Source organism: Phyllobates terribilis, unplaced genomic scaffold (genome assembly GCF_046119375.1).
Source record: "Phyllobates terribilis strain yellow unplaced genomic scaffold, ASM4611937v1 Scaffold_12__6_contigs__length_324123572, whole genome shotgun sequence".
NCBI lineage: Eukaryota > Metazoa > Chordata > Amphibia > Anura > Dendrobatidae > Phyllobates > Phyllobates terribilis.
This window is the reverse complement of record NW_027362772.1, coordinates 316,553,382-316,569,977: the sequence shown is the minus strand read 5'-3', so window position 1 is coordinate 316,569,977 and position 16,596 is coordinate 316,553,382. Positions and strand designations below refer to the sequence as shown.

Sequence of the window (16,596 nt, the reverse complement as noted above, 5' to 3'; positions counted from 1 at the left end):
ACAGACCGCCGTCCACCCGCAGACTCCACAGACCGCCGTCCACCCGCAGACTCCACAGACCGCCGTCCACCCGCAGACTCCACAGACCGCCGTCCACCCGCAGACTCCACAGACCGCCGTCCACCCGCAGACTCCACAGACCGCCGTCCACCCGCAGACTCCACAGACCGCCGTCCACCCGCAGACTCCACAGACCGCCGTCCACCCGCAGACTCCACACCCAGCAGATGGGGAAGCAATAGAGAGTTTTATATTGCAGATTGGGGGTGGGGTCGTTGCTGCTTCCCAAACTATGCATTTTAACCCTTAATGCTCCAGTCAGGCACCACAAGTCTCAGAAGGCTTTATCATTTCTCACCCAGGGCCGCAGCTGGATAGTAAAACGAAGTTATGAAGATTTCCGGGTGCTGGACAAACACCTCCATCTGTGTATATATGACCGGCGCTTCTCTCAGCTCTCCGAGCTGCCCCGGGCCGACTCCGTGAAGGACTGTCCAGAGGTAAGGAGCAGAAACTAGGAGCAAAAAAAGCCCAAATAGCCTCTTATCTGAGAATAGCAATAAAGGCAATAAAAGGATATGCTGACCATGAATATTCATGGGAACAGCTGCCGCAGATCCACGGGACGTCCGACCAGGAAAGAGGAAAAAAATGGAGCCAAGTTGTGGTTTATCCGCGCTGCTGGGAGGCAATGAAGACCCAAATGGAGGTATGATAAAGGATTTTATATTTTAGTCAACGCGTTTTACAGTCATTCTTCCCCAGGATATACGGTTTGTGTCCTCAGGAAGAAGTCTGGAATGACTGTAAAACGCCTTGACTAAAGAACCTGAAATATAAAATCCATTATCATGCCTCCATTTGGGTCTTCATTGCCTCCCAGCAGCGCAGATAAACCACACTTGGCTGCTTTTTTTCCCTCTAAGGAGGACGTCTGCAGACGGCGCAGTCTGTACCGTACAGCCGTCATTACATGTAGAGAGGTCTAACAGCCGCTGCATACTCCCGGGATAGCAGGGTGAGAGTAGTAGTACCGGGACCCGAGCAGCGGCCACGCCTACAGACGCGTTCACACCGCAGATCCGATTCCACTTCACGGCAGACGTTCCGGGAGCGTCGCGCTTTGTGTCGCACACGCGCAGCAGGTGCAGTGAGTAAACGCTGAGAAAACATGGCTGCATTTCCCTGCCCCGCGATGTGAGACCCTGGAGTCATTGACATACAGGATGGACAGTGAAGAGCTCCGCTATTACGGGCCCGTCTTATGTCATGTCCTCGTCTCCTTTCAGCTGGTCACGCAGATGCTGATGGCTTACCTCTCACGCCTGTCAGCCATCGCTGGGAACAAGATCAACTGTGGGCCTGCTCTGACGTGGATGGAGGTAAGAAATCAGAGACTCCGGGACCGGACATTGGTATAAAGCTTTCTGCAGATTACACAGTGATCACTTCTCTCCAATAGATCGATAATAAAGGGAACCACTTACTTGTGCATGAAGAATCGTCCATCAATGTTCCGGCCATCGCCGCCGCTCACGTCATCAAGCGCTACAACGCACAAGCTGCCGATGAACTGTCCTTCGAGGTAAAATGTATCAGGACGCAGAGTCCTTGTAGTTCCCACAGTATTAGACCTGAAATGTCATGTGGCTATAATGTCTCTATTCTCCTAAAGGTTGGAGATATCGTATCTGTTATTGATATGCCGCCAAAAGAACTGACCACCTGGTGGAGGGGAAAGCATGGATTCCAGGTAGGGAGACATCCACAACTGCATTTATATTAATCATCATATCATACACTGTCAAAAGAAGTTACCTGCTGTGCACATACATTACATTACTGAGTTACCTTCTGTATTATACTCCAGAGCTGCACTCACTATTCTGCTGGTGCAGTCACTGTGTACATACATTACATTACTGATCCTGAGTTACTTCCTGTATTATACTCCAGAGCTGCGCTCACTATTCTGCTGGTGCAGTCACTGTGTACATACATTACATTACTGATCCTGAGTTACCTCCTGTATTATACTCCAGAGCTGCACTCACTATTCTGCTGGTGCAGTCACTGTGTACATACATTACATTACTGAGTTACCTTCTGTATTATACTCCAGAGCTGCACTCACTATTTTGCTGGTGCAGTCACTGTGCACATACATTACATTACTGAGTTACCTTCTGTATTATACTCCAGAGCTGCACTCACTATTCTGCTGGTGCAGTCACTGTGTACATACATTACATTACTGATCCTGAGTTACATCTTGTATTATACTCCAGAGCTGCACTCACTATTCTGCTGGTGGAGTCACTGTGTACATAAATTACATTACTGATCCTGAGTTACATCCTGTATTATACTCCAGAGCTGCACTCACTATTCTGCTGGTGAAGTCACTGTGTACATACATTACATTACTGATCCTGAGTTACATCTTGTATTATACTCCAGAGCTGCACTCACTATTCTGCTGGTGGAGTCACTGTGTACATACATTACATTACTGATCCTGAGTTACATCCTGTATTATACTCCAGAGCTGCACTCACTATTCTGCTGGTGGAGTCACTGTGTACATACATTACATTACTGATCCTGAGTTACCTCCTGTATTATACTCCAGAGCTGCACTCACTATTCTGCTGGTGCAGTCACTGTGTACATACATTACATTACTGAGTTACCTTTTGTATTATACTCCAGAGCTGCACTCACTATTCTGCTGGTGCAGTCACTGTGTACATACATTACATTACTGATCCTGAGTTACATCTTGTATTATACTCCAGAGCTGCACTCACTATTCTGCTGGTGGAGTCACTGTGTACATACATTACATTACTGAGTTACCTTTTGTATTATACTCCAGAGCTGCACTCACTATTCTGCTGGTGCAGTCACTGTGTACATACATTACATTACTGATCCTGAGTTACATCTTGTATTATACTCCAGAGCTGCACTCACTATTCTGCTGGTGCAGTCACTGTGTACATACATTACATTACTGATCCTGAGTTACCTCCTGTATTATACTCCAGAGCTGCACTCACTATTCTGCTGGTGCAGTCACTGTGTACATACATTACATTACTGATCCTGAGTTACCTCCTGTATTATACTCCAGAGCTGTACTCACTATGCTGCTGGTGCAGTCACTGTGTACATACATTACATTACTGATCCTGAGTTACATCCTGTATTATACTCCAGAGCTGCACTCACTATTCTGCTGCTGCAGTCACTGTGTACATACATTACATTACTGATCCTGAGTTACATCTTGTATTATACTCCAGAGCTGCACTCACTATTCTGCTGGTGCAGTCACTGTGCACATACATTACATTAGTGATCCTTAGTTACATCCTGTATTATACTCCAGAGCTGCACTCACTATTCTGCTGGTGCAGTCACTGTGTACATACATTACATTACTGATCCTGAGTTACCTCCTGTAATATACTCCAGAGCTGCACTCACTATTCTGCTGGTGCAGTCACTGTGTACATACATTACATTACTGATCCTGAGTTACATCCTGTATTATACTCCAGAGCTGCACTCACTATTCTGCTGGTGCAGTCACTGTGTACATACATTACATTACTGATCCAGAGTTACATCCTGTATTATACTCCAGAGCTGCACTCACTATGCTGCTGGTGCAGTCACTGTGTACATACATTACATTACTGATCCAGAGTTACATCCTGTATTATACTCCAGAGCTGCACTCACTATTCTGCTGCTGCAGTCACTGTGTACATACATTACATTACTGATCCTGAGTTACATCCTGTATTATACTCCAGAGCTGCACTCACTATTCTGCTAGTGCAGTCACTGTGCACATACATTACATTAGTGATCCTTAGTTACATCCTGTATTATACTCCAGAGCTGCACTCACTATTCTGCTGGTGCAGTCACTGTGTACATACATTACATTACTGATCCTGAGTTACCTCCTGTAATATACTCCAGAGCTGCACTCACTATTCTGCTGGTGCAGTCACTGTGTACATACATTACATTGCTGATCCTGAGTTACCTCCTGTATTATACTCCAGAGCTGCACTCACTATTCTGCTGGTGCAGTCACTGTGTACATACATTACATTACTGATCCTGAGTTACATCCTGTATTATACTCCAGAGCTGCACTCACTATGCTGCTGGTGCAGTCACTGTGTACATACATTACATTACTGATCCAGAGTTACATCCTGTATTATACCCCAGAGCTGCGCTCAATATTCTGCTGGTGCAGTCACTGTGCACATACATTACATTACTGATCCTGAGTTACCTCCTGTATTATACTCCAGAGCTGCGCTCACTATTCTGCTGGTGCAGTCACTGTGTACATACATTACATTACTGATCCTGAGTTACCTCCTGTATTATACTCCAGAGCTGCGCTCACTATTCTGCTGGTGCAGTCACTGTGCACATACATTACTTATCCTGAGTTACATCCTGTATTATACTCCAGAGCTGCGCTCACTATTCTGCTGGTGCAGTCACTGTGTACATACATTACATTACTGATCCTGAGTTACATCTTGTATTATACTCCAGAGCTGCACTCACTATTCTGCTGGTGGAGTCACTGTGTACATACATTACATTACTGATCCTGAGTTACCTCCTGTATTATACTCCAGAGCTGCACTCAATATTCTGCTGGTGCAGTCACTGTGTACATACATTACATTACTGATCCTGAGTTACATCCTGTATTATCCTCCAGAGCTGCACTCACTATTCTGCTGGTGCAGTCACTGTGCACATACATTACATTACTGAGTTACCTTCTGTATTATACTCCAGAGCTGCACTCACTATTCTGCTGGTGCAGTCACTGTGCACATACATTACATTACTGAGTTACCTTCTGTATTATACTCCAGAGCTGCACTCACTATTCTGCTGGTGCAGTCACTGTGTACATACATTACATTACTGATCCTGAGTTACATCTTGTATTATACTCCAGAGCTGCACTCACTATTCTGCTGGTGGAGTCACTGTGTACATACATTACATTACTGATCCTGAGTTACATCATGTATTATACTCCAGAGCTGCCCTCACTATTCTGCTGGTGGAGTCACTGTGTACATACATTACATTACTGATCCTGAGTTACATCTTGTATTATACTCCAGAGCTGCACTCACTATTCTGCTGGTGGAGTCACTGTGTACATACATTACATTACTGATCCTGAGTTACATCTTGTATTATACTCCAGAGCTGCACTCACTATTCTGCTGGTGGAGTCACTGTGTACATACATTACATTACTGATCCTGAGTTACATCTTGTATTATACTCCAGAGCTGCACTCACTATTCTGCTGGTGCAGTCACTGTGCACATACATTACATTACTGATCCTGAGTTACCTACTGTATTATACTCCAGAGCTGCACTCACTATTCTGCTGGTGCAGTCACTGTGCACATACATTACATTACTGAGTTACCTTTTGTATTATACTCCAGAGCTGCACTCACTATTCTGCTGGTGCAGTCACTGTGTACATACATTACATTACTGATCCTGAGTTACATCTTGTATTATACTCCAGAGCTGCACTCAATATTCTGCTGGTGGAGTCACTGTGTACATACATTACATTACTGATCCTGAGTTACCTCCTGTATTATACTCCAGAGCTGCACTCACTATTCTGCTGGTGCAGTCACTGTGTACATACATTACATTACTGATCCTGAGTTACATCCTGTATTATACTCCAGAGCTGCACTCACTATTCTGCTGGTGCAGTCACTGTGTACATACATTACATTACTGATCCTGAGTTACATCCTGTATTATACTCCAGAGCTGCACTCACTATTCTGCTGGTGAAGTCACTGTGCACATACATTACATTAGTGATCCTTAGTTACATCCTGTATTATACTCCAGAGCTGCACTCACTATTCTGCTGGTGCAGTCACTGTGTACATACATTACATTACTGATCCTGAGTTACCTCCTGTAATATACTCCAGAGCTGCACTCACTATTCTGCTGGTGCAGTCACTGTGTACATACATTACATTACTGATCCAGAGTTACATCCTGTATTATACTCCAGAGCTGCACTCACTATTCTGCTGCTGCAGTCACTGTGTACATACATTACATTACTGATCCTGAGTTACCTCCTGTATTATACTCCAGAGCTGCACTCACTATTCTGCTGGTGAAGTCACTGTGTACATACATTACATTACTGATCCTGAGTTACATCTTGTATTATACTCCAGAGCTGCACTCACTATTCTGCTGGTGGAGTCACTGTGTACATACATTACATTACTGATCCTGAGTTACATCCTGTATTATACTCCAGAGCTGCACTCACTATTCTGCTGGTGGAGTCACTGTGTACATACATTACATTACTGATCCTGAGTTACCTTTTGTATTATACTCCAGAGCTGCCCTCACTATTCTGCTGGTGGAGTCACTGTGTACATACATTACATTACTGATCCTGAGTTACATCTTGTATTATACTCCAGAGCTGCACTCACTATTCTGCTGGTGGAGTCACTGTGTACATACATTACATTACTGATCCTGAGTTACCTCCTGTATTATACTCCAGAGCTGCACTCACTATTCTGCTGGTGCAGTCACTGTGTACATACATTACATTACTGATCCTGAGTTACCTCCTGTATTATACTCCAGAGCTGTACTCACTATGCTGCTGGTGCAGTCACTGTGTACATACATTACATTACTGATCCTGAGTTACATCCTGTATTATACTCCAGAGCTGCACTCACTATTCTGCTGCTGCAGTCACTGTGTACATACATTACATTACTGATCCTGAGTTACATCTTGTATTATACTCCAGAGCTGCACTCACTATTCTGCTGGTGCAGTCACTGTGCACATACATTACATTAGTGATCCTTAGTTACATCCTGTATTATACTCCAGAGCTGCACTCACTATTCTGCTGGTGCAGTCACTGTGTACATACATTACATTACTGATCCTGAGTTACCTCCTGTAATATACTCCAGAGCTGCACTCACTATTCTGCTGGTGCAGTCACTGTGTACATACATTACATTACTGATCCTGAGTTACATCCTGTATTATACTCCAGAGCTGCACTCACTATTCTGCTGGTGCAGTCACTGTGTACATACATTACATTACTGATCCAGAGTTACATCCTGTATTATACTACAGAGCTGCACTCACTATGCTGCTGGTGCAGTCACTGTGTACATACATTACATTACTGATCCAGAGTTACATCCTGTATTATACTCCAGAGCTGCACTCACTATTCTGCTGCTGCAGTCACTGTGTACATACATTACATTACTGATCCTGAGTTACATCCTGTATTATACTCCAGAGCTGCACTCACTATTCTGCTAGTGCAGTCACTGTGCACATACATTACATTAGTGATCCTTAGTTACATCCTGTATTATACTCCAGAGCTGCACTCACTATTCTGCTGGTGCAGTCACTGTGTACATACATTACATTACTGATCCTGAGTTACCTCCTGTAATATACTCCAGAGCTGCACTCACTATTCTGCTGGTGCAGTCACTGTGTACATACATTACATTGCTGATCCTGAGTTACCTCCTGTATTATACTCCAGAGCTGCACTCACTATTCTGCTGGTGCAGTCACTGTGTACATACATTACATTACTGATCCTGAGTTACATCCTGTATTATACTCCAGAGCTGCACTCACTATTCTGCTGGTGCAGTCACTGTGTACATACATTACATTACTGATCCTGAGTTACCTCCTGTATTATACTCCAGAGCTGTACTCACTATGCTGCTGGTGCAGTCACTGTGTACATACATTACATTACTGATCCTGAGTTACATCCTGTATTATACTCCAGAGCTGCACTCACTATTCTGCTGCTGCAGTCACTGTGTACATACATTACATTACTGATTCTGAGTTACATCCTGTATTATACTCCAGAGCTGCACTCACTATTCTGCTGGTGCAGTCACTGTGCACATACATTACATTAGTGATCCTTAGTTACATCCTGTATTATACTCCAGAGCTGCACTCACTATTCTGCTGGTGCAGTCACTGTGTACATACATTACATTACTGATCCTGAGTTACCTCCTGTAATATACTCCAGAGCTGCACTCACTATTCTGCTGGTGCAGTCACTGTGTACATACATTACATTACTGATCCAGAGTTACATCCTGTATTATACTCCAGAGCTGCACTCACTATTCTGCTGCTGCAGTCACTGTGTACATACATTACATTACTGATCCTGAGTTACCTCCTGTATTATACTCCAGAGCTGCACTCACTATTCTGCTGGTGAAGTCACTGTGTACATACATTACATTACTGATCCTGAGTTACATCTTGTATTATACTCCAGAGCTGCACTCACTATTCTGCTGGTGGAGTCACTGTGTACATACATTACATTACTGATCCTGAGTTACATCCTGTATTATACTCCAGAGCTGCACTCACTATTCTGCTGGTGGAGTCACTGTGTACATACATTACATTACTGATCCTGAGTTACCTTTTGTATTATACTCCAGAGCTGCCCTCACTATTCTGCTGGTGGAGTCACTGTGTACATACATTACATTACTGATCCTGAGTTACATCTTGTATTATACTCCAGAGCTGCACTCACTATTCTGCTGGTGGAGTCACTGTGTACATACATTACATTACTGATCCTGAGTTACCTCCTGTATTATACTCCAGAGCTGCACTCACTATTCTGCTGGTGCAGTCACTGTGTACATACATTACATTACTGATCCTGAGTTACCTCCTGTATTATACTCCAGAGCTGTACTCACTATGCTGCTGGTGCAGTCACTGTGTACATACATTACATTACTGATCCTGAGTTACATCCTGTATTATACTCCAGAGCTGCACTCACTATTCTGCTGCTGCAGTCACTGTGTACATACATTACATTACTGATCCTGAGTTACATCTTGTATTATACTCCAGAGCTGCACTCACTATTCTGCTGGTGCAGTCACTGTGTACATACATTACATTACTGATCCTGAGTTACCTCCTGTAATATACTCCAGAGCTGCACTCACTATTCTGCTGGTGCAGTCACTGTGTACATACATTACATTACTGATCCTGAGTTACATCCTGTATTATACTCCAGAGCTGCACTCACTATTCTGCTGGTGCAGTCACTGTGTACATACATTACATTACTGATCCAGAGTTACATCCTGTATTATACTACAGAGCTGCACTCACTATGCTGCTGGTGCAGTCACTGTGTACATACATTACATTACTGATCCAGAGTTACATCCTGTATTATACTCCAGAGCTGCACTCACTATTCTGCTGCTGCAGTCACTGTGTACATACATTACATTACTGATCCTGAGTTACATCCTGTATTATACTCCAGAGCTGCACTCACTATTCTGCTAGTGCAGTCACTGTGCACATACATTACATTAGTGATCCTTAGTTACATCCTGTATTATACTCCAGAGCTGCACTCACTATTCTGCTGGTGCAGTCACTGTGTACATACATTACATTACTGATCCTGAGTTACCTCCTGTAATATACTCCAGAGCTGCACTCACTATTCTGCTGGTGCAGTCACTGTGTACATACATTACATTGCTGATCCTGAGTTACCTCCTGTATTATACTCCAGAGCTGCACTCACTATTCTGCTGGTGCAGTCACTGTGTACATACATTACATTACTGATCCTGAGTTACATCCTGTATTATACTCCAGAGCTGCACTCACTATGCTGCTGGTGCAGTCACTGTGTACATACATTACATTACTGATCCAGAGTTACATCCTGTATTATACCCCAGAGCTGCGCTCAATATTCTGCTGGTGCAGTCACTGTGCACATACATTACATTACTGATCCTGAGTTACCTCCTGTATTATACTCCAGAGCTGCGCTCACTATTCTGCTGGTGCAGTCACTGTGTACATGCATTACATTACTGATCCTGAGTTACCTCCTGTATTATACTCCAGAGCTGCGCTCACTATTCTGCTGGTGCAGTCACTGTGCACATACATTACTTATCCTGAGTTACATCCTGTATTATACTCCAGAGCTGCGCTCACTATTCTGCTGGTGCAGTCACTGTGTACATACATTACATTACTGATCCTGAGTTACATCTTGTATTATACTCCAGAGCTGCACTCACTATTCTGCTGGTGGAGTCACTGTGTACATACATTACATTACTGATCCTGAGTTACCTCCTGTATTATACTCCAGAGCTGCACTCAATATTCTGCTGGTGCAGTCACTGTGTACATACATTACATTACTGATCCTGAGTTACATCCTGTATTATCCTCCAGAGCTGCACTCACTATTCTGCTGGTGCAGTCACTGTGCACATACATTACATTACTGAGTTACCTTCTGTATTATACTCCAGAGCTGCACTCACTATTCTGCTGGTGCAGTCACTGTGCACATACATTACATTACTGAGTTACCTTCTGTATTATACTCCAGAGCTGCACTCACTATTCTGCTGGTGCAGTCACTGTGTACATACATTACATTACTGATCCTGAGTTACATCTTGTATTATACTCCAGAGCTGCACTCACTATTTTGCTGGTGGAGTCACTGTGTACATACATTACATTACTGATCCTGAGTTACATCATGTATTATACTCCAGAGCTGCCCTCACTATTCTGCTGGTGGAGTCACTGTGTACATACATTACATTACTGATCCTGAGTTACATCTTGTATTATACTCCAGAGCTGCACTCACTATTCTGCTGGTGGAGTCACTGTGTACATACATTACATTACTGATCCTGAGTTACATCTTGTATTATACTCCAGATCTGCACTCACTATTCTGCTGGTGCAGTCACTGTGCACATACATTACATTACTGATCCTGAGTTACCTACTGTATTATACTCCAGAGCTGCACTCACTATTCTGCTGGTGCAGTCACTGTGCACATACATTACATTACTGAGTTACCTTTTGTATTATACTCCAGAGCTGCACTCACTATTCTGCTGGTGCAGTCACTGTGTACATACATTACATTACTGATCCTGAGTTACATCCTGTATTATACTCCAGAGCTGCACTCACTATTCTGCTGGTGCAGTCACTGTGTACATACATTACATTACTGATCCTGAGTTACCTCCTGTATTATACTCCAGAGCTGTACTCACTATGCTGCTGGTGCAGTCACTGTGTACATACATTACATTACTGATCCTGAGTTACATCCTGTATTATACTCCAGAGCTGCACTCACTATTCTGCTGCTGCAGTCACTGTGTACATACATTACATTACTGATTCTGAGTTACATCCTGTATTATACTCCAGAGCTGCACTCACTATTCTGCTCGTGCAGTCACTGTGCACATACATTACATTAGTGATCCTTAGTTACATCCTGTATTATACTCCAGAGCTGCACTCACTATTCTGCTGGTGCAGTCACTGTGTACATACATTACATTACTGATCCTGAGTTACCTCCTGTAATATACTCCAGAGCTGCACTCACTATTCTGCTGGTGCAGTCACTGTGTACATACATTACATTACTGATCCTGAGTTACATCCTGTATTATACTCCAGAGCTGCACTCACTATTCTGCTGGTGCAGTCACTGTGTACATAAATTACATTACTGATCCAGAGTTACATCCTGTATTATACTCCAGAGCTGCACTCACTATTCTGCTGGTGCAGTCACTGTGTACATACATTACATTACTGATCCAGAGTTACATCCTGTATTATACTCCAGAGCTGCACTCACTATTCTGCTGCTGCAGTCACTGTGTACATACATTACATTACTGATCCTGAGTTACATCCTGTATTATACTCCAGAGCTGCACTCACTATTCTGCTGGTGCAGTCACTGTGCACATACATTACATTAGTGATCCTTAGTTACATCCTGTATTATACTCCAGAGCTGCACTCACTATTCTGCTGGTGCAGTCACTGTGTACATACATTACATTACTGATCCTGAGTTACCTCCTGTAATATACTCCAGAGCTGCACTCACTATTCTGCTGGTGCAGTCACTGTGTACATACATTACATTGCTGATCCTGAGTTACCTCCTGTATTATACTCCAGAGCTGCACTCACTATTCTGCTGGTGCAGTCACTGTGTACATACATTACATTACTGATCCTGAGTTACATCCTGTATTATACTCCAGAGCTGCACTCACTATGCTGCTGGTGCAGTCACTGTGTACATACATTACATTACTGATCCAGAGTTACATCCTGTATTATACCCCAGAGCTGCGCTCAATATTCTGCTGGTGCAGTCACTGTGCACATACATTACATTACTGATCCTGAGTTACCTCCTGTATTATACTCCAGAGCTGCGCTCACTATTCTGCTGGTGCAGTCACTGTGTACATACATTACATTACTGATCCTGAGTTACCTCCTGTATTATACTCCAGAGCTGCGCTCACTATTCTGCTGGTGCAGTCACTGTGCACATACATTACTTATCCTGAGTTACATCCTGTATTATACTCCAGAGCTGCGCTCACTATTCTGCTGGTGCAGTCACTGTGTACATACATTACATTACTGATCCTGAGTTACATCCTGTATTATACTCCAGAGCTGCACTCACTATTCTGCTGGTGGAGTCACTGTGTACATACATTACATTACTGATCCTGAGTTACCTCCTGTATTATACTCCAGAGCTGCACTCACTATTCTGCTGGTGCAGTCACTGTGCACATACATTACATTACTGAGTTACCTTTTGTATTATACTCCAGAGCTGCACTCACTATTCTGCTGGTGCAGTCACTGTGTACATACATTACATTACTGATCCTGAGTTACCTCCTGTATTATACTCCAGAGCTGCGCTCACTATTCTGCTGGTGCAGTCACTGTGCACATACATTACTTATCCTGAGTTACATCCTGTATTATACTCCAGAGCTGCGCTCACTATTCTGCTGGTGCAGTCACTGTGTACATACATTACATTACTGATCCTGAGTTACATCCTGTATTATACTCCAGAGCTGCACTCACTATTCTGCTGGTGGAGTCACTGTGTACATACATTACATTACTGATCCTGAGTTACCTCCTGTATTATACTCCAGAGCTGCACTCACTATTCTGCTGGTGCAGTCACTGTGTACATACATTACATTACTGATCCTGAGTTACCTCCTGTATTATACTACAGAGCTGCACTCACTATTCTGCTGGTGCAGTCACTGTGTACATACATTACATTACTGATCCTGAGTTACCTCCTGTATTATACTCCAGAGCTGCACTCACTATTCTGCTGGTGCAGTCACTGTGTACATACATTACATTACTGATCCTGAGTTACCTCCTGTATTATACTCCAGAGCTGCGCTCACTATTCTGCTGGTGCAGTCACTGTGCACATACATTACTTATCCTGAGTTACATCCTGTATTATACTCCAGAGCTGCGCTCACTATTCTGCTGGTGCAGTCACTGTGTACATACATTACATTACTGATCCTGAGTTACATCCTGTATTATACTCCAGAGCTGCACTCACTATTCTGCTGGTGGAGTCACTGTGTACATACATTATATTACTGATCCTGAGTTACCTCCTGTATTATACTCCAGAGCTGCACTCACTATTCTGCTGGTGCAGTCACTGTGCACATACATTACATTACTGAGTTACCTTTTGTATTATACTCCAGAGCTGCACTCACTATTCTGCTGGTGCAGTCACTGTGTACATACATTACATTACTGATCCTGAGTTACCTCCTGTATTATACTCCAGAGCTGCGCTCACTATTCTGCTGGTGCAGTCACTGTGCACATACATTACATTACTTATCCTGAGTTACATCCTGTATTATACTCCAGAGCTGCGCTCACTATTCTGCTGGTGCAGTCACTGTGTACATACATTACATTACTGATCCTGAGTTACATCCTGTATTATACTCCAGAGCTGCACTCACTATTCTGCTGGTGGAGTCACTGTGTACATACATTACATTACTGATCCTGAGTTACCTCCTGTATTATACTCCAGAGCTGCACTCACTATTCTGCTGGTGCAGTCACTGTGTACATACATTACATTACTGATCCTGAGTTACCTCCTGTATTATACTCCAGAGCTGCACTCACTATTCTGCTGGTGCAGTCACTGTGTACATACATTACATTACTGATCCTGAGTTACCTCCTGTATTATACTCCAGAGCTGCACTCACTATTCTGCTGGTGCAGTCACTGTGTACATACATTACATTACTGATCCTGAGTTACCTCCTGTATTATACTCCAGAGCTGCACTCACTATTCTGCTGGTGGAGTCACTGTGTACATACATTACATTACTGATCCTGAGTTACATCCTGTATTATACTCCAGAGCTGCACTCACTATTCTGCTGGTGCAGTCACTGTGTACATACATTACATTACTGATCCTGAGTTACTTCCTGTATTATACTCCAGAGCTGCACTCACTATTCTGCTGGTGCAGTCACTATGTACATACATTACATTACTGATCCTGAGTTACATCCTGTATTATACTCCAGAGCTGCACTCACTATGCTGCTGGTGCAGTCACTGTGTACATACATTACATTACTGATCCTGAGTTACATCCTGTATTATACTCCAGAGCTGCACTCACTATTCTGCTGGTGCAGTCACTGTGCACATACATTACATTAGTGATCCTTAGTTACTTCCTGTATTATACTCCAGAGCTGCACTCACTATTCTGCTGGTGCAGTCACTGTGTACATACATTACATTACTGATCCCGAGTTACCTCCTGTAATATTCTCCAGAGCTGCACTCACTATTCTGCTGGTGCAGTCACTGTGTACATACATTACATTGCTGATCCTGAGTTACCTCCTGTATTATACTCCAGAGCTGCACTCACTATTCTGCTGGTGCAGTCACTGTGCACATACATTACTTATCCTGAGTTACATCCTGTATTATACTCCAGAGCTGCGCTCACTATTCTGCTGGTGCAGTCACTGTGTACATACATTACATTACTGATCCTGAGTTACATCCTGTATTATACTCCAGAGCTGCACTCACTATTCTGCTGGTGGAGTCACTGTGTACATACATTACATTACTGATCCTGAGTTACCTCCTGTATTATACTCCAGAGCTGCACTCACTATTCTGCTGGTGCAGTCACTGTGCACATACATTACATTACTGAGTTACCTTTTGTATTATACTCCAGAGCTGCACTCACTATTCTGCTGGTGCAGTCACTGTGTACATACATTACATTACTGATCCTGAGTTACATCTTGTATTATACTCCAGAGCTGCACTCACTATTCTGCTGGTGGAGTCACTGTGTACATACATTACATTACTGATCCTGAGTTACCTCCTGTATTATACTCCAGAGCTGCACTCACTATTCTGCTGGTGCAGTCACTGTGTGCATACATTACATTACTGATCCTGAGTTACCTCCTGTATTATACTCCAGAGCTGCACTCACTATTCTGCTGGTGCAGTCACTGTGCACATACATTACTTATCCTGAGTAACATCCTGTATTATACTCCAGAGCTGCGCTCACTATTCTGCTGGTGCAGTCACTGTGTACATACATTACATTACTGATCCTGAGTTACATCCTGTATTATACTCCAGAGCTGCACTCACTATTCTGCTGGTGGAGTCACTGTGTACATACATTACATTACTGATCCTGAGTTACCTCCTGTATTATACTCCAGAGCTGCGCTCACTATTCTGCTGGTGCAGTCACTGTGTACATACATCACTTATCCTGAGTTACATCCTGTATTATACTCCAGAGCTGCGCTCACTATTCTGCTGGTGCAGTCACTGTGTACATACATTACATTACTGATCCTGAGTTACATCCTGTATTATACTCCAGAGCTGCACTCACTATTCTGCTGGTACAGTCACTGTGTACATACATTACATTACTGATCCTGAGTTACATCCTGTATTATACTCCAGAGCTGCGCTCACTATTCTGCTGGTGCGGTCACTGTGTACATACATTACATTACTGATCCTGAGTTACATCCTGTATTATCCTCCAGAGCTGCACTCACTATTCTGCTGGTGCAGTCACTGTGCACATACATTACATTACTGAGTTACCTTCTGTATTATACTCCAGAGCTGCACTCACTATTCTGCTGGTGCAGTCACTGTGTACATACATTACATTACTGATCTTGAGTTACATCCTGTATTATACTCCAGAGCTGCACTCACTATTCTGCTGGTACAGTCACTGTGTACATACATTACATTACTGATCCTGAGTTACATCCTGTATTATCCTCCAAAGCTGCACTCACTATTCTGCTGGTGCAGTCACTGTGCACATACATTACATTACTGATCCTGAGTTACCTCCTGTATTATACTCCAGAGCTGCACTCACTATTCTGCTGGTGGAGTCACTGTGTACATACATTACATTACTGATC

At 43.3% G+C, this 16,596-nt stretch overlaps 1 protein-coding gene across 8 annotated transcripts in view; it reads left to right on the top strand.

Annotated features, from left to right (window-relative positions):
• The window catches only part of ARHGAP32 (Rho GTPase activating protein 32), a 394,160-nt gene that overhangs the window by 265,707 nt on the left and 111,857 nt on the right, over nucleotides 1-16,596 (top strand). For all 8 annotated transcript variants that reach the window (XM_073657439.1, XM_073657437.1, XM_073657436.1 and 5 more), the window contains 4 exons: nucleotides 363-500; nucleotides 1,290-1,382; nucleotides 1,463-1,585; nucleotides 1,676-1,753. In XM_073657439.1, the coding sequence (XP_073513540.1) occupies nucleotides 363-500; nucleotides 1,290-1,382; nucleotides 1,463-1,585; nucleotides 1,676-1,753 (432 nt within the window). The remainder of the gene's footprint in view (nucleotides 1-362; nucleotides 501-1,289; nucleotides 1,383-1,462; nucleotides 1,586-1,675; nucleotides 1,754-16,596) is intronic.